The 18,568-nt window shown below is 39.0% G+C and overlaps 1 protein-coding gene across 7 annotated transcripts in view; it reads right to left on the reverse strand.

The window, feature by feature from the left end:
• CAST (calpastatin) overlaps positions 1 to 18,568 on the reverse strand; it is a 51,598-nt gene that overhangs the window by 5,339 nt on the left and 27,691 nt on the right. For 5 of the 7 annotated variants that reach the window (XM_066181894.1, XM_066181896.1, XM_066181900.1 and 2 more), the window contains 20 exons: positions 14,488 to 14,538; positions 14,158 to 14,214; positions 13,878 to 13,994; positions 12,753 to 12,851; positions 12,141 to 12,242; positions 11,476 to 11,556; positions 11,328 to 11,381; positions 10,640 to 10,735; positions 10,399 to 10,494; positions 9,582 to 9,680; positions 8,335 to 8,418; positions 7,633 to 7,680; positions 5,601 to 5,705; positions 5,205 to 5,300; positions 4,764 to 4,865; positions 2,942 to 3,025; positions 2,423 to 2,470; positions 2,169 to 2,264; positions 1,539 to 1,637; positions 693 to 794 (listed from right to left, as the gene is read on the reverse strand). In XM_066181894.1, coding sequence (XP_066037991.1) covers positions 693 to 794; positions 1,539 to 1,637; positions 2,169 to 2,264; positions 2,423 to 2,470; positions 2,942 to 3,025; positions 4,764 to 4,865; positions 5,205 to 5,300; positions 5,601 to 5,705; positions 7,633 to 7,680; positions 8,335 to 8,418; positions 9,582 to 9,680; positions 10,399 to 10,494; positions 10,640 to 10,735; positions 11,328 to 11,381; positions 11,476 to 11,556; positions 12,141 to 12,242; positions 12,753 to 12,851; positions 13,878 to 13,994; positions 14,158 to 14,214; positions 14,488 to 14,538 — 1,716 coding nt within the window. The remainder of the gene's footprint in view (positions 1 to 692; positions 795 to 1,538; positions 1,638 to 2,168; positions 2,265 to 2,422; positions 2,471 to 2,941; positions 3,026 to 4,763; positions 4,866 to 5,204; positions 5,301 to 5,600; positions 5,706 to 7,632; positions 7,681 to 8,334; positions 8,419 to 9,581; positions 9,681 to 10,398; positions 10,495 to 10,639; positions 10,736 to 11,327; positions 11,382 to 11,475; positions 11,557 to 12,140; positions 12,243 to 12,752; positions 12,852 to 13,877; positions 13,995 to 14,157; positions 14,215 to 14,487; positions 14,539 to 18,568) is intronic. The other 2 variants (XM_066181895.1, XM_066181897.1) reach the window with 2 other exon arrangements.

An 18,568-nucleotide genomic window follows, 5' to 3' on the forward strand; every position in this document is an offset into this window, starting at 1 on the left:
AAGATTCTAGCCTAAACTTATTGATAAGGCAGCATATGGTCGTTTTGTTTCTCCCCAGTAACGTATTGGGGAGAAACCTTACCTTAGGTATTTCAAATTACAATTTGTTACTACTATTACTACTGTGATGCAGAAGTTTATTTTCTTGTTAGCAGAAGGGCATTTATAGGATTTTATGAAAAATTAAATCAAGACAAAACCAGCAGAAACAAAGAAGTTTTAAAATGTGCCTGATTAAGTGAACTTGATACTTGTGGTTATAAAAGTCAAAGCTTGACAAAAAGAGAGCCAGAAAATCAATTTTAGAAACTGAGGCCTGAGAAGACACCTGAAAAGGGATGAGAATAATGGCAATGAAAAGCACTGAACTAAAACTATTTCAAATCTCCTACAAGATTGCAACACTTGCCTCCAAGCAGCTAAAGTATATTAACTAAATCATCATTTTTAACAGAACACACAAGTAATCCAGATGACTGAGAAGTGGCTGATATACCTATTTGTAAAAGCATAGATTTTTTTTTTCTCCAATAACCTTACTCTGACAACATCTAAAATCCCAACGCCATATACTCCTGTGAGCATACAAGAACCATTGCAGGTTTTGGAGAGGTTTTCTTGTTGATTTGGTTTATTTCCTCCTACCCCTCCCTCTCCCCAAATTGCTCAAGTTTCAGAATGTCTTTTGTTACCTTCACTTTATCCACAACTGGTTTGTTCTCATCGGGGTCAGGTTCTCTCTGTCCCAGGGAATCAGACAGGAGATCCAAGGCTTCATCCATCTCTTTTCCTCCCTAACAAAGCAGAAACATATTTGTGAAAGCACATATACTGCAAAAATGATGTAATTCATCAATCTACTATAAGTACTGGCTAATGAACTGTAGAACTTGAGTGAACAAAGAGGACTCCCTTTGTAGTTGCAGTGTAGCACAATAGCTGAGGAGAAATACAGAATATTTCTGACCTGCAAAAAACATTATTTCAAGAAGGGCTTTATAGAATTTACTTGAATGGTTTTCTTTATTAATAAATAAGCCTAGCTGCTATAAAGAGAAGAGATGTATGAAATGATTGGCAATTGTTTGGGAATTATTGTTTGGCAATTACTATTCATTTTGAAATTTTATACAGAACCTGGATAGAAAAAAGGTCCTTAAAGCCATCACAGGCAGAAGGAGACTTATGTTCCCCTTCCAAGCCAGGCTGGGAGCACCAGGGTAAGATCCCTCTGCATGGATCAAAATGTGTGAGCAACATTACAATAGTCACTATGCAGGAAAGTTCCCCAGGTATTCAAAGGTGGTCATGGTGCTGCCTGTGGAACTCTGTTGATAATGGAGTGTCCACTCATTCTTTTTTTCTTTTTTTTTCCCCCCAGGTGAACATTTTCTTTCTCCGCAATAGCCATTTTTAGCAATAAATTATTAAATTCTACAACAGTCCACACTGGTTACACTGTCTGGATCACGCTGCTGCCTCTCCTCACTACTCAGCCCCTCGTTTTGGGGTAAGGACCGACAGGAGAGGTTTCTTACTGAGGTAGAAGGTGCAGGAGCTGCTGAGTGCACTAAGGAAACAGTAGCAGCAGAGATCACATCTGAGGAACTCATGGGCTTGGCACCATCCTTGGCTTTCTGGAAGAAAAAATCACACAGGGGAAAACACTCATCAGATCCAAGAACACATCCAAAACACAGCACCCACACAGTTGATTTCTAGGATTTAATTTTCCTGAGGAGCTTTGCTTATTTCAGATTGAAACACACCCCCACACAGACACACTGTGCAACTGTTCCTCATCTCAGTTTGTTCTTCCGTCTCAACCACTGGGTTGAACCTCACCACACCTGAAGTTCAAACAGGTTTAACATGACATCAAAAAACCAAAGATTTCACCAAGCCATCTAATTTTCCCAAAAAACACTTTTAAAATCCTCAGCTGCAAAACACTGCTTGTGCAAGCAACTGGTAAAAAGATAGGTCACATAACTAGTTTTTGTTTGTTTGTTTGTTTAACTCCTCCTCTTCTATTAACTTACTGCAAGAAGTATTTTAAATTTTTAGCTATTGGATTTCATTTAAGGAACTTTATATAAAGGAAATATAGAAAATGTCATCATTATTCAAAAAACTTGAAAATAAAACCAGAAATCTAATACACTCACCTTTAGTAGAGTTGATGTAGGTAATGGTGCAGGTGGTGATGTAGAACAGGAAAATCCTTCTGTCAAACCCTCTAAAAGATCATTTTCACTCATAGGCTGCCATTGGAAAGAAAAAAAGAAGATTATAAATCTCGTCATCTCTGAAAAAGTAAGCAGGTAATATAGCCCATTTTTAAATTTAACACTGAGTAACCCTGCTGACATTTGGTAAGTCATGGATGAAACACTTATTTGAAATAATCACTTTTTTTTACCTGTGACTTCTCTTCTGGTTTTGGTAGGAGTGGTTTTCCATCTTTATCCTATAAAGAAAAAAAAAATCCCTTGCATTAAACCTTAAACAGCCATGCAATACGACCACTCTGGGAGAATTCTCTAAGCAACAGAAAGTGTTACACGGGACAGAGATATAACCAGCAGCCCCTATAGCATCTACTGCTACTACTCAAGATGCCACTTAAAATATCCAGGTTCCTGGGGTTTTCTTAACAACTTTAACCAGTCACAATTTATTTATTTCTAAAATACCAGAAGCTACTGAAAGACTCTGGTGGACTAATCTCAGAAAGAATTATAAATCTGCATCTAAACCACTTCCATGCCCACACAGGCATCCAATGATACTTGTGGGAACTACAAACCAGAATTTTTAGATATTATAAAAATGGCTGAACCAAAACATCAGTGCTCCAAAATGAAATGCGACTCTCAGTTTCACCCACATGTTCTGAGGAATGAAAGGGAAGTAAGACTAAGCACATTAAATTAATTACTTTGGATTCTGTTAATCTGTACTCTGGAGGAATTGTTTCTTCTTCTTCACCTAGTTTTTTGTGTTGTTCCTTTTTGGTTTTCTCCTGTAAAGGCAAAATAGGAATCACAGTTAAGAAAAACAACTACCCACAGAAATGCACATAAACAGGCTTCCAGCCTTCACTCTTCTGATTAAAATTGGTCTTTCTCATTCAATCCAACCACCAGATACAAATCTCATGAAAATTAAAAGAAAGCATTTTCTCTTGAGAAAGCCTTCATTCCCCTGCCTGTTTCTTCCTCTGTGTATCAGAAGTTGCTCTATCTATTTCAGTGAAGCTAGCAGAGATAAATGACTAGATAAGGGTGGACCAAAATCAAAAATACCTCTGAGTCTTACTTCTAGACATTTTTGGAAATCCACTCAACAGCTCTCTGGGGTGCATGTAAAGGAAAGCTGAAGAGAGAAATCACTGGACCACTTCAAAAATTATTACCCCCATACAAGTCATGCTGGGAAAATGCCAACTGTCATGGGTTTTGTAAAGAGCATACTATTCTATTCCATCTGGGTGGAGCAGAATTGCTTATCTTTGCCCAAATGGGTCAGTGTCGCTTATCAGATGGTGGAGTGCTACTTATCTCTCTTCACTGTTTCACTACTTCCATGGGAATGTCTTCTGCTAATGGACCATTAAGAGCTCATCAATGACATTACACATTACAGTGCACTATTGTAAGCTGCTCCACACAGGGAGGAGGAGCCAAACCATCTTAACCTAGATAAAAAAGAGCCACAGTCCCACTAAGTATCCAGTTTTTCCACCGGATCCCTGGAGGAAGACCAGACACATCTCACCATTACTGGACCCTTTTTTTTTCAACAGGACCATCTCTACTCCAACAGAACCACATCTGCCAATCCAGGAGGGCTTACTTTGGACTGCTTCCAACACCCTGACCACCAGGGTGTCAGGTTGTATTTCTGACTCTGTCAGGGTTTTCTAGGATTTCTTGTTTGTTTATTTGCTTGCTTATTCTTCTGTACTACAACATCTATATTTTTATATCCCTAGTAAAGAACTGCTATACCTATTCCCAAAATCTTTGCCTGACAGCCTTTTAATTGCAAATTTATGATAATTTAGAAAAGGGGGGGGGGCTTACATTTTCAGGGAGACTCCAACCCTCCCTGGCAGATACCTGTCTATCTAAACCAAGACACCAACGAAGAAAAGGGACTAATGCCAACTTTGGGAACTTTTGCCTGACAGAATTCCAGCCACCAGAACACGTGGTTTTTGACTCTAGTTTCTGGTTTCTGACTCCAGCCAATTCCATCTGGTCTATGGCACATGGGGGCATTCACACACTGCCTATGAATAGCATTCCCTTGGACAGGATTTCGGTGATTTACTTATGGCTCCCTATTTAAATATAAAAACCCCAAAAATTTTGTGCATAATTCATAATTTAAACCCCTCATCATAAATTTGGTTCCTTCAGAAAAAGGGTTATACTGTGTGCTACTCTTAATATGCATCTTAATTCTGCTTCAGTTCAGCAGAAGGACGCAACAAAACACAGTTTCCAGAAACTGAGGGAACTACTGCACTGCAATTGTCAGAATTATTAGGAAAGTGTATTCACTGTGTTGAAATCCTACCAGTACATCCTAAGCAGAACAGAACTGGTTTCAAGAGTACATTTTCTTTGTAAAAAAGAGTGAAAACATAACATCTACTTTGTTTGTAGGAAATGAGGAACGATGAAGGAAATGGAGGAACGCTGAAGGTAATTACATCAGAAGTCTACTTCTGGGGGTCTGATTTTTTTCTCTACCTTAACTTTGTCCACAGCAGGCTTTTTCTCATCTGGATCAGGCTCCCTCTTTCCTAGGCTCCTGGACAAGGTTTCCAGTGTGTCATCTGACACAGGACCAACCTGCATGGGTGTTGATACAGGGAAAAACAATTTTTAGTTGAAGAAACCTGGTTTTGTTTTTTCCTGCAGTCCCTATTAAGTTCACAAACAGCATCCCCTTTAGAGCAGTAAGAGCTGGAAGATACCACAAGTACTATCAATTTGGCTTTCTCTATGAGGACGGTCACTGACCATTCAGTTTGTGCTTGACTTGGCAATTTTTTTTTTGTGAACCACTCAGCCTTTGTGGATTATGGAGAACAAACATGCAATACTGAAATAAGCATCCTGACAACATACTCTACCATCCCATAATGAAACAGTTAGTTTTGCTCCAGCTGAAGGGGCTCCACTACTTACTGAAGGCATTGGAGCTGCAGACTGCACAGTGCAAGCTGTGGCACAAGGGACCACTTTATCCTCAGTGGCTTTTGCAGACACAGAACCTGAAGGCTTCTGAAACAGAACAATTTACACTGTATTTTAGTGAATATGCTTGGAAAACACAAAATGTGCCTGTTAAAGGGCTTTTTCTTTTTTTTTTTCCTTAAATACAGTACTAAATGAGAAAGAGAAGTCCAAATTTTAAGGCAGAAGATGCTCAATGAAGAGCTGAGTGTCAATACTGCATGTTCCACTAAAAGCAACAGGAAGGGTAAAACAGGAAGAAATGGGTTTTTTTGAAAGAAGAGTAGGACTACCCAGTCTTAGCAAAACTGTCACTGTCAGCTTCTCCAGTGAACTAGAAAGACATACTTTGGATATGTCACAGGGCTTTGGTGCTTTGGGTTGTACTGCAGGCTGTGAAGGGCAGGCAAAGTCCTTTGAAAACTCATCAATGAGATCAGATTCACTCAAAGGCTGAAAAAAAACAGAAAAAAAACAAAACAAACAAACAAAAAAAAATTGGTAGAGGTGACTCACTGCCTCTTTTTAATATGCTATTTCAAGGACTGTATTTCAGCTACTCAGAAAGCAGGAAAACATCTGTAAAGTACACTAAAATAACCTTTCACAATTATTTGCAACAAAACAATTAATTTTGCAGTGCATAAAATTAAGAAAAACACCCTTTAGAATAAGTTTCTTTGTTATTATAAGTGAATATAATGTAGAGAATTGTACATAAAAAACATAATATAGAGAACCAGGGCTACTGAAAAGGAAAATACAACCTCTTAATTAGGAAGAAAATGCTAATATTTACTAGCAGAACTAGAGTTCCCTGAAAGTTCCCTTAGCCTGTCCACTGACTGCTGACACTCAGTGGTTTTTACTGTGCGTGTTTTGGTGAATAAAAAGGCAGTTTTAGTTTCCTGCTGTGTGTGATATATTGCAGTCTACTGACACTATGTGAACTAGGCCTCTACAATCCATATATCCCTACATCTATATACTTGGAGTTCCTGGGATCCTCCCAATTACTGTTCAAAGCTAAGTATTTAAATCTTTGCTAGCAGTGATGGCCATTCACCTGCTGCACGGAATGCAACAGCTTAGGGACAGACTCATAAAATTGCATTTCTGAGAGAGAAATCCCTCCCGTGTTCCCTTCTCCTAATTCTTTACAAAGTGTCTCAATATGTAAGGCTCCACTTTCCATAATGCCTGAAATCCTCCTTCAGACATTAAATAAGAAAAGGCATTTAGGTAGTAACTTTAATTCACTAAGAATAATGCCACTGCATGTACTTAAGGCTATGCAGAGTGGAGGCCCAAAAGAGGACAAACATCAGCTGAAGTCCTGAAGGAAGGACTTTGCCTTCACCAGAAATCATGGAAGTACAGCAAGTGGCTGATGGTTTCCAGCTATTAACACAACTTTTCCCATTTTGCTGATTTTGGTTTCAGTGATCGCAGCATCAGTGATCCTACAGGGTTATCTCCTGGCAGCAGGGCCTAGTACCCCCAGAGCAGAGCTGCTCCCTTTTTCTTCTCATGACAGGCCTGGCAGGAGTTCTCTGCAGCTCTCAAACATCCAGCACTCAAGACAATCACATGCGAGACCAAAATCTCTCTTTTCCAGCACTTTGCATTCCTTCCCTCCACACTTTAACCCTGAATGACTTCAGATTTCTACTCATAAGGCACTCAAACTAGTCCTGACCTTCACATTCATTTCAGAAGAGCAGAGATTTCCTGTGCTTTTCCGATTTTTGGAAGCATTCCTCAGCTCACAGTGGTTCCAAAGTGGAGCCCTCAGTTTCTTCAGTGCACAGTCCTTTTGCTTTCTTCCTGTGCCTTTAAAACTAGTATTTGCAACTGTCTCTTTCAGTATTTTAATCTTCTCTTGCATTTTCCAGTAGAGTACGATGGGTACTCTTTGCAAAGTCCAGGTTGCTCTTTGTGATTAGGAAAATGTCCACAGCAACATTTTTTTCCTCCTTTCCAGTCAAATTTCTTTATATTTGATCACTAGCAAGAGGAAACTGTCAAGAAAACAAAAGATTTTCCTACATCACCTCTCTCTAGCCTTAACAGCTCCAAAAGACCTTTATAGAATACTTTACACTAACTCCCCACACAGCCTTTCTTTGAGTCAGCAATTATTTTTGTAACTCCCGTCTTGAACTCTCTAAGCCTTTTCCTTATATGAGTTCTTCATTCACAGATAAGTGAATTTCAATAAAACCAACTTCCACTTGACTCTTGCACAGCAAGTTTTGTGCAAGGAAGTAAAACACAAGCAGACTAAGAGACTTACATCGTGGCACAGAGAGAAATGATGACAGAGAGGGAGAAAACAGGATATCTAGCCACACTCCTACAATACTGTCGGTTTTCTAACCTTTAGTTTTTCTTCAGGCTTCGGCAATATTGGTTTTCCATCTTTATCCTAGAAGGAAATGAAGTATTATTTGCATTTTTCTGTTGTTACAAGAAGTGCCATACTCAGTAATCACCAGCAAAACAATGTAAATTACATACTCAAGAATAAATCAGTTACTGGAATTCCCTTAAATAATGGGGAATGTTTACATGGCCAGATAAGTAGTTCAAAAAAACAAATTGGATGTCAGCACATTACAAGAGACTAAAAGGTGTTCTGCTGTTGTTTTGGTTAACTTTGAATCAATCTCCATCACTTTGATGACAATCAAAAAAAAAGGTGCAATTGTCCCACCATTTTGCATCAGTGTTTCAAGGTTACATTACAAAGTGATACCAAAGAACAATCCTGCCAAGAGATGGATTCTATTTTACAAGGCTGAGATTGTCACTCTTGGAGAAAGAATGGGTGACTTTGCCATTTGAGATGACTCACCCATCTCATGGATGAGATGAGATCTTTGCCCTGAGTGCCTGGAAAAAACAGTGATGCCCACAAAGGAAGAGGAGGCAATAAGAGGTATAGAAATCACCAAGGAAAAAGCCATTGATGAAATACCAGTTTAGTTTGTTTTCCCTGTGTTCTTTCCCTCTCCGCAATGAAAGAAACCGTCAGGCACAGTACCCCGCCTACAAAACAATGGACATATGAAAAACTTACCAACTCTGGTGTTAACCTGTACTCTGGAGGTATTGTATCATCACATTCCCCAGCCTTTTGTTCCTTTTTTTCTTTGGCTTTTGCCTTAAAGAGAAACAACATTAAAAAAAAAAAAAAAAACTTAAAGAAATTAAAATAAAAGCTCCAAGTACACAAACTTCACTATCAGGATTCTTCTGTGTACTGTGGACAAAAGGACAGGCATCAGATGAAATCGTTCTAAGTAGCAAGATACTCAAATCCCTCGATTTATTCCTGTGAAATGTCTGTGGTAAAATCATAATGGTTTAAGATTCAACGCCATATGTGAATATAGCTAAATTATTTTAAATCCTAAAAAACTCTAGACAGTATTCATAACTGTCTTTATGGCAGACACTTTTAGAATTTTTGTGTGTACAAAACCCTCAGGTTTTCTTGTATTTTAAACACTCTGATTACACACACCATAATTCTCTGTCTTTTTCCATCACTGGCATGAAAACTAAGTTTTTAATTCTCTGGACCTCCTTCATGAAGAAATGCAATCCACTAGATTATCTGAAAGTCCAGAATGACTAAATCTGCAATACAAGAAGCTCTTTTTTGGTCAAAATTTAGCTCAGCAACAGAAGATTTTTTACTATTTCCCTGGTGTTTGTTTGCTCTGAGCTGTAAGTGAAGATAGGAAAAAGCCTGCTCTAACTATGGTTATAGACAGAATTTGCAAAACTAAACCAAAAAGTTAAAGCTTAACATGCAAACACAGGGTAACTTTAAATTCTGTCTGTTGGGGAAAAACAAAACTCTCAAAAGACAGTGAAAGGCAAGACTCAAATTAGAAAGATAATGGTGTTTGATGGAAAAAAGAGCTCACATGCTAGAAGTGAAAAATCAAACAGCAAATACGCACAAAATGAAAGCTTGCTATAAATTGTATAGAGTGCTGCGGGAAAAAAAAACCAAAACAGAGCTGTATCTATCTGAGAATGTATGTATGTATATGTGTATGTTTGCTTATATTAGCAAACAAATTATATGCTCATAATTTCCAGATCACCTTACAATGTTCCACTCTATCTGTATCCACTTGGGATTCTTAATGTTTTTCAGTTTCTTCATCATTGAAGACTCACACATTCCTTAGGCCTTTGATATCAAAATCACTTTCTTGTTATTATACACATTCGCCCAGTGTCTAACAAAGAGAACTTGGGATTCCACAGCCAAAACTTGGAAGCCATGATAAAAAAGGAGTGAGGTGTTACCTCTGACACCTCTACAACAGGGGTAGGATCTTCTTCAGGTTCAGGTTCACGTCCTCCAAGTGTATCAAGAAGAGCATCCATTGCATCATCTTTAATTTCCTGTATTTTAAGAAAATGTGCAAACGATTTTGTTGTTTCTTTAAACTGACGTGGGGTTTTACCTTTCATATTTTTATACTGTATATGAAGAAAAAAGCCAGCACCAGATTGGTCATTTTGGTTTGGCTTTACCCAGTTTCCTTAACACCAAATTACATGACAGAATTAGCCCAGCTTTAGTCAGACATGGGGCTTTTCTTAACCAGAGAAGGAGGAAAAAAGGAAGTAAAAAAAACCCCAAAACCCCATAGTGTCAGAATGTCAGCTAACACAATGCTCATATGCTTTGACATGGCAAACTGAAAAAGTGTAAGGTCAACACTTGCTCTGTTCAGAGGGAAAGAACAGAAGGTTCATGAAACATGAGAAAATTATATCATATCCAAGTTTTAAACACAGATCACGGAGCTAAGAAAATTTTCCTAATATTTCTATTCCACTTCCTCTAGGGAGAAGAATCACATTTATGCACAGAGTATCACACTTATTCTGCAGAATCCACAAGGAAAATCATCTGATATGTAAAGTCAGATCTTTAAGGCACAATGGAATCTGGGCAATGGCATTTCTTGTTATTCCTGTGTTTTCCATAATAAGCAAGTTTTACAATTGAAAATGAGAATGATAAGCATCTATATGAGAACAAAAACAAATAGCAGCAGCATATGCCTGTAAATTTTACTTATAAGGTAACCAGTGAAAGAAGGACTATCCTTACCTCTTTTGATTTTGTTTTCTTCTCCTTAGGAGGAACTGAGGTCTTAACTGAACTTGCTGCTTGTGCTTGCACAATTTCTCCTTCTTTATTTGGTTTCTACAAGTGAGATGAAATTAGAGGCAATTTTGCAAAAATAGAAAAGAAGCAGGAAAATTTATCTACTTTAAAATTAAATATTATGATAACAGTGTAAAATTTTCCTCACAATAAATGCATGCAATGGCAAGGAAAGTGTCAATACCTCCGTCAGACTTGTCTCCTTCTCCTGAGCAGAAGCAGCACTGCAGGTGAAGTCAGATGACAGGGCCTCTGCAAGCTCATCATCCGTCATTGGCTTCTGAGCAAGGAATTGCAAACCAAGTTATGACCATGAGAAAGTTCAAATATCATCACGGGTCAAGCTCAGCTTACGGCCTGAGTGTGTCCCACGATTACTCACACAGTGACCTCACTGGCACAAGTTCCTGACACAACAAAAAATGAAGATGCTTGCCCCCACCAGTTGATTCATGTCTCAGATAAGCTTTTATTTTTGTATGTCAAACTTCCCAACCAGTAAAATTATGCTGGCTGACAGAAATCTCTGGTGTTGAAATACTAATCTTTGCTGAAGGCATTACAGAGAGACTCCTGCTTGCACAGTATTTCTCCCCTTTGTTATTCAAATGCCCAATATTTCTCTAAGCATTTACTGGACTTATTTCAGCTTCAGCATTGTGATAATTCCTACACCTTTATTATAATCATCTGTGCCAAGCTCTACTTAGTTTTATCAGTAGCTAGGTTATCTGGCACCCCACATCCCCCTCCCATTGCCTGGGACTTTTGGAGAACAAGCAACATTTATATTTTCCTAGGAATCCAATGATAACTGTGTTATTTTCACCTGGGTTACTTTCACCTTCCAGTATATTAAAAAAGGTTCTTACTTCATCTTGTTCATTTGCTTTCGGTGGCACCACATCTTTGCCATATCCTTTGCTCTAAAAGGAAAATTAATTTTGTAGTAAATGGGAAGCAGACATATCCAATGCTACAGAAAACACACATGAACAATGTGTTTTTTAACTCACTCACCTTCAACAGTTTCACATACTCTGGAGGGAGACTACCTTCCCGTTTCCCCATTTCTTCGAAGTATCTTGAATATATATCTTCCTGTGAAAATAATGCACACATTAATGTTTGTGTACTGCTCTTTACAGAAATAAATTTCTGATAGAGCTACCTACAGTGACACTGCCAGAAAGAAAACGCAAATATTGACTAGGACACTCTCCAGTGTCTTTCAATACCTATTGTCATGCACATGCCTCCCCCCCTTACTTCAACAGTACTCATCATCCAGCAGAACATTCCCAGATTCCTAATTTAAGCCACTTCACTGTCTCAGACCACAGGATGTATTGCTGAACCTAGACTGCTTTTTAAATATTTATCAATTCCAAAATTTTTGTCATGTTTTACTAAGTTTGTAATCTAATCCTTCTTACATGATTCACCCATTCAGGCTCAGAAAGCTATGCATTCTTCAACAAATTCCCAAAATGATATAATTTCTATATAACAAAACCACTGAACATTGAAATGTAACACTGAAATGTAACTGTGCACCCTCTGTTTTAACTCTTCATAGATCACAGCTACAAGTCCTCCATCAGCACAGTAATGAGCAACTACAGATGTCATTTAGGGATGAATCTTCTAATTTACATTTATGCCTAATGTTGGGTGTAAAATACCGTAATTTCTGGGCCAGTGTAAACAGGAGTAGTAGGCACATCTTCCTCAGGTCCACCAAGAGTATCTATTAGGTTATCAAGTGCTGACTCATCCATATCAGGCTAAAAAATAAGCAAACCATTACAGAAGTTACCAAGGTGTACACAGGGAAAAAAGAAATCTGACGCATCTGGTGTATCTGTAGAATACTCCTAGAAACCAGCCTAAAAGCTTTCCTTCAGCAGGACATTTACTTGCCAAATTTTTCAGTGAGAATGGTTCTAACCTCAATTCTCCAGTGTCATTAACAAGGTATTTTGTATTTGTGTATTAGTGGATATACATTTATATTCAAATATAACCGAAGATAGGGAATAACTAATTTTAAGCTTGTGTAAGTTTAAGCTAGCTTCTAAAGAAGTCCTATTTGACAAAACACGAATAACACACGACTCGTTTTTTACCTCTTCTTTTACATGGCCCTCCACCATCATACATTCACTGAGGATGTATCAGTACTTCAGCAGTTACCCATTCTTTTTTTTTCCTGAAACTGAAGTATTTCAGAGAGAGAAGCACCCTTTGAGACATTATTGCAAGGGAAGCCTTTGTCTAGGACTATGTTTACTAACCTCAGTACTTGATTTGTCAGCAGCAGCAACCACATTGGCACCAGCTGTGCCTGCTCCAGCAGCTGCACCAGCCACTGTAGGCATCTCCTTGGACTTCTGCTGGAGAAGAAAAACAGAAAAATTAAGAGATAGTTTACTGCAATTTTAAAAGAGAGACAAAGTAAAACATCTAATGCTGAGACTGTGCACAGTTTTTAGGACTCAGCAACTGGCTAGTGCAAATGCACAGCACCCAAATGCTTGGGCAGAGTGAACTACCACCATAACAGCTCTGTTTCCAGTGGGATACTGCTGTGGGAAAGAAAGCTTTCTAGTTTAAGCACTCTACCTCCCTCTTTTACTCTGCCAGTGAAAGAAATCTGCAGGGCAAGAAAGACTTTGAGGCCCCTTCTGAGTTTTTTTTTTTGAAAGCTGTCTTTACTCCTGGTAGCTCTCAATGCACTATTCAACTCCAGCTCCAAAGGTGCTTAAGCAGGCGCTTAAGCAGGCGGGTTGGAAACTGCTGCAGGCAGGTAGGTGGAGGAGTAACACCACCACACAAAATGCAGACTTCTGCATTATTTACACTCCCATTTACTGCCAAAAATAAGTGTGCTGTAGCAGAGCTTCAGCAGCCCTCTGTTTTATCCTGGCCTTGTCACCAGACGTGCACACCAGCAAACCAAAACATCCACATGCTGATGCCACCATATGCTTTTCCTTCATATTTTTTCTCCATTTGCCCCTCCCCAGCTTTTTTCCCCAACCTTCTTCACTTTAGTTTTTTTCAGAGCCTTGCGCTCAAGGCTGACCTGCTAAATTTGGAGCCAATGGTGCAGTCAGAGGGCAAGGGAAGAGCCTTACAAAGAACAGTGACAGCTGTGTAGCTACAAGGAACTTAAAAAAAACTGAGAGAAAAACAGAAGAGCCCCAAACACACAGGAACAGGCCTAAAACTGATGTTCTTAATGTTGTTTGCTTAGCCAACAGCTTATCTACACCGTGATTTCTGAGGACCCAGAAGTCTCACAATATTCAGCTAAAGAATCCACCATGATGTGGATTCCTAACATCCCATCAATAGAATAACGAAAATTCGCTTAAATAATAAAAAGTGGTTGTTGTTTCTACAATACCCTACAATACCTTTGCTGTCTCTGTGGAGGTTGCTGGTGGAGGCTGGTCAGCCTCAGTTGTAGTTACTTTTCCTGTGTTATTTGGTCTAGAAGCTGTTGTCACAGTAGGTGTGGTTTGGTTTTTTCCCTATGTAGAGATAAACTACTATCAGTAGTTATGGAGGGTTGACTTTATGTTTTTTCAAACTATATTTTAAGCAAAAGAAGGCAGTAAGATACCAGAAGAAACCCTCATTTAAAAAATTCGAAGTGAGATAGAGAAAGAGAGAGGTAGAAATTATACAACTTACATCACTGGGTTCCTTTTGCTTTTCTTCAGACAGCTGTTTATTTTGAGAGTCTGCTGGCTGTCATAAAATAAAAAATTTGGATCATTTACCATTTCCACCACTCAATGCTACGGAATATGATTCATGCTTGTCCAAACAGGCAGAAGACAGTGCTAAAGGTGGTTAACAGGACACTTCTTGGGCTCTCCTTTAAGTTTATGCCCAGGTATGTCACTGATCACACACCAGTTTCATATGACACAGAAATAGCCAACAGTTCAGCCTCTTTTGTCAAAGTTAGTAAAAGACCAAAGTGCAGCAACTCTGCAAAGGTGAAAGGTAGGTACTCACCTTGTCTGACTGGTTGTTTTTTTCTGATCCTGCTTTGGTTGTCGGTGTGGACTGAAATATAAACAACATTTATGCAGAGATTAATATGCATGGTTATGTGCAGAGGATCAAATTATGTAAAGCAGAATATCAGGCAAGTTCACACTTGTCAGCACACATGCTGTTTAACTACTACACACTAATCTTGCAGTTCACAACCTCCTAACACAGGCTGCCAGTGATTTAAGAGCACTCAAATGTGTGCAAACATCCACACACAGACACACTCATTCCTCACACGGGGGATTGAGAGGGAAAGATGTTAAAATATAGTAAGCAGTTTGATACCAAACCCAAATTGCCACTAGCAATTTCTAAAATAGCCTCAAATATCATTTAATGAATTATTTTTCACCAAGTTATCAATAAAATAATAATAGTTGTAATGTCAGTAATTATAAAAATACATATCGTCCTGATGGAAAAGACATTAATTACTTCAATTCAACAGCACATACAAAGAGCGGCATACGATTGGTTAATATCCTTATACTACACACAGAAGAAATTTTGTACTTTTCCTCTCCTCTGTAGCCTCGTAATGCTCTTATTTTACAACAGAGCTGGACAACCTGGCTAGGACAGTATTACGTGACTGCACTTCCAGGGTTTACACCTGAAAATCTTCTGCAGCCATGCCACAAAATCAATTCCTGTGATTCAGTCAGTCAAAGTACAGTAAGCAATAAACCACAACAGTAACAACCAAAACTGAAAAATTAAAGAATTGTTTTGTCTGTTTAGAAGAGAGAAATCCAGCCTTCTCACTGTATTTTTCTTCCTGTTTTTTCTTGCTACTTCAGCTGCACTATGAGCACACAAAAAGAGCCTTTCATCTGCCAAACGTTCATTACCATTTAGAATCACCCAGCTTCCGTTTCCTGGCTGACCACACAGAGAAATTTGCTAAGTTTGTTTACATTTTGTTACGCAAGTACTCACACCCTCACACTGAACTGCAGACACTTGGCTGGGAAATCCTGAGCACACATTAAATGCAGGTGCCTGGGCATAATCCTGGCAAAAGTCTTGGAGCTTTGACGAACACACCTCCACACACAAGTGGGGAAATACTGATGGAGAGGGAGAAGCAAAAATTCTCAAAGTAAGAAAAATGTACTAAAAATAAAAATGAAAAAAACCACATCACTTAAGGTCGCAGATTCCCACTGTCTCCCCAAATTCCCTGCTTTGTATTTTGTCTTGATACCTAAAAGATGATTAATGCACAGCAACTCTTGCTCCCACTTGTGTGCCCTTATCACATGACTACTGTTAACTCAAAGACACACATCCATTTTCCTGTAATGTAAATAATCCTGTAATGAAAGGATAGTCCAAAATTTTCATAGCTTTTACGATACATTAAGTTTGGGTGTGTTTCTGTAACATCTATAGCAAAGAGTCAATCAGACAAGAGGTGTCCTTCAGCAAGGTGCAAAAAATGTAACAGAAGCGCAAAGATGATGTACAAAAAATACAGAGTTTGACTTTTCTTGTGCTGGGACCACTGCATGCTCGGAATTCCAAGTACTCTGCTGCCAGAGCACAAATTAAGGTTTTTCTCATCTGCCTTTCAAAAGAACACACCTTAGTTTTGCAGGACCATAAAATATACGTACTTGTACTTCTGCCCACACCCAATAACACCTGGACAGAACACTGAATACAAACTCTCAACCTGCCAAACCAGTTATGAACAACTGCAAGTCTTCTCTTTTATACTGTAAATATTGTTTTACTGAATACTTTATGCACCTTCTGTGTGAGGTACGCATCATTCACTATCCTTTTGTAATGTTTAAAATATGCAGAATTGCCCATAATGTAAATTTAGGTTAGGTGATGCTGAAGAATAAATGGACCCATATGGGCAAGGATTTGATTCAAGACTTGCACATTAAAGCATGTTGAGGCCACAATAAAACACATGATTATAAACACCTGCTCACACAGAGACACACATCTATGCAGATATACTTTTAGCAATTACAAAGTTCAAATCTAGTTTTAAAAAAATTCAAACAAAAAAACAGGCAATCTATCACGGGTTTTGTAAAGAGCATACTATTCTATTCCATCTGGGTGGAGCAGAATTGCTTATCTTTGCCCAAATGGGTCAGTGTCGCTTATCAGATGGTGGAGTGCTACTTATCTCTCTTCACTGTTTCACTACTTCCATGGGAATGTCTTCTGCTAATGGACCATTAAGAGCTCATCAATGACATTACACATTACAGTGCACTATTGTAAGCTGCTCCACACAGGGAGGAGGAGCCAAACCATCTTAACCTAGATAAAAAAGAGCCACAGTCCCACTAAGTATCCAGTTTTTCCACCGGATCCCTGGAGGAAGACCAGACAATTTCACCATTACTGGACCCTTTTTCTTCAACGGGACCATCTCTACTCCAACAGAACCACATCTGCCACTCCAGGAGGGCTTACTGTGAACTGCTTCCAACACCCTGACCAACAGGGTGTCAGGTTGTATTTCTGACTCTGTCAGGGTTTTCTAGGATTTCTTGTTTGTTTATTTGCTTGCTTATTCTTCTGTACTACAACATCTATATTTTTATATCCCTAGTAAAGAACTGCTATACCTATTCCCAAAATCTTTGCCTGACAGCCTCTTAATTGCAAATTTATGATAATTTGGAAATGGGGGGGAGGGGCTTACATTTTAAGGGAGACTCCAACCCTCCCTGTCTATCTAAACCAAGACACAATCAGACCAACAATTTTAGTACAAGAGTATCCATTCAGAGGAACTGTTCAGCCGTCCTTCACACAGAGTCAGCTGTGAGCAGCCATAGACTGAAACCATGGCATCAGCTGATGGCGTGCACTGAATTCATATGGCAAAAAAGATGTTCCACTTCTCCTTCAACTGCCTGCTTCCACCTGCACCGTGCCAGGATCCGACAGGATGAGTTTTAAACTGAGTGAAAAATGGTCTGGAAATGAAAAATAACACTTTTTCATGGGTTCTCTGGTTCACAGTGGCAGCTGCACATACACGTGCAAAAGGAAGACAGATGAACGAGATGTGTTTGTGACAGTGGCAGTGGCAGCATCTTGTTTCTTCCAATCCTGCAAAATCCACAGGGGGCTCACTCTACACCGTGGTCCTCCAAACTCTCCACCTAACTACAGGCTTTGCCTCCAGATCAAGAAATTCCACATTCCTTCCTCTGCCACAGTGAACTCAGGGCTTTCTCAGAGAGGCACAATGCTGAGGATCCATTAGAGACAAAGGAGACACACAGACAATTGAAGGCTTAAGGAGGGCTCCAGAGCATGTTTAAGAGCAGGGGCACACTAGAGAGACTTCAGGAAGGACAAATGAGATGTGGTTATAGCAGGCAATTGGGAAAGATCTGTTAATTTGCAAGAAATTTAGGAATAGAAATTGAAGTGACTCAGCAACCTGACTTCTCTTCAAAGAAGTGTACTGCCAAAAATGCAAATGACTAGTTTAATCCCGCAGAAGAAAGACATTAATAATGCAACAGACATTAAAAGAAAACATTAATTATGTTACACATGCAAATGCAGGCCACTGTTTCAAAGGGTTTTGTGTTTACCAGTCTTACAGTGCTGAAGCATGCCTCTGCTACTCTATTTTTGGCTCATTTACACATTCTTCTGAGAGTTGTTTTAAATTTCAAGTAGGGAAATACCACAGCTGTCTGGGTTAGACCATACAGAGAACCACAGCATTAATGAACATGACACAAATGAGTTTGCCCACAAACACAACAGGAAGTAGAAACCAGAGGCTGGCAGATGCCTTCATTTGTGAGTAATGATGATGGTGCACAAATGGAAAATTTGTTTAATTCAGGTCTTAGATGCATGTGTGCATGAAGGAAAAGGGTTTTAAAAGGCTGAGTGGAATGTAATACCTAAGTTAAAATGCAGACACAGGCCAGAATGAACAGAGACAAGAGGAAAAGGCTGTCGCAAAGAAACTTCCCATTTGATAAATGGAAAAAAAATATCACCGTGAAGGTGACCAGACCTCAGCTCTGACTGTGCC

Source organism: Chamaea fasciata, unplaced genomic scaffold (assembly GCF_029207755.1).
Source record: "Chamaea fasciata isolate MVZ Bird 193981 ecotype frontalis unplaced genomic scaffold, bChaFas1.0.hap1 SCAF_4, whole genome shotgun sequence".
NCBI lineage: Eukaryota > Metazoa > Chordata > Aves > Passeriformes > Sylviidae > Chamaea > Chamaea fasciata.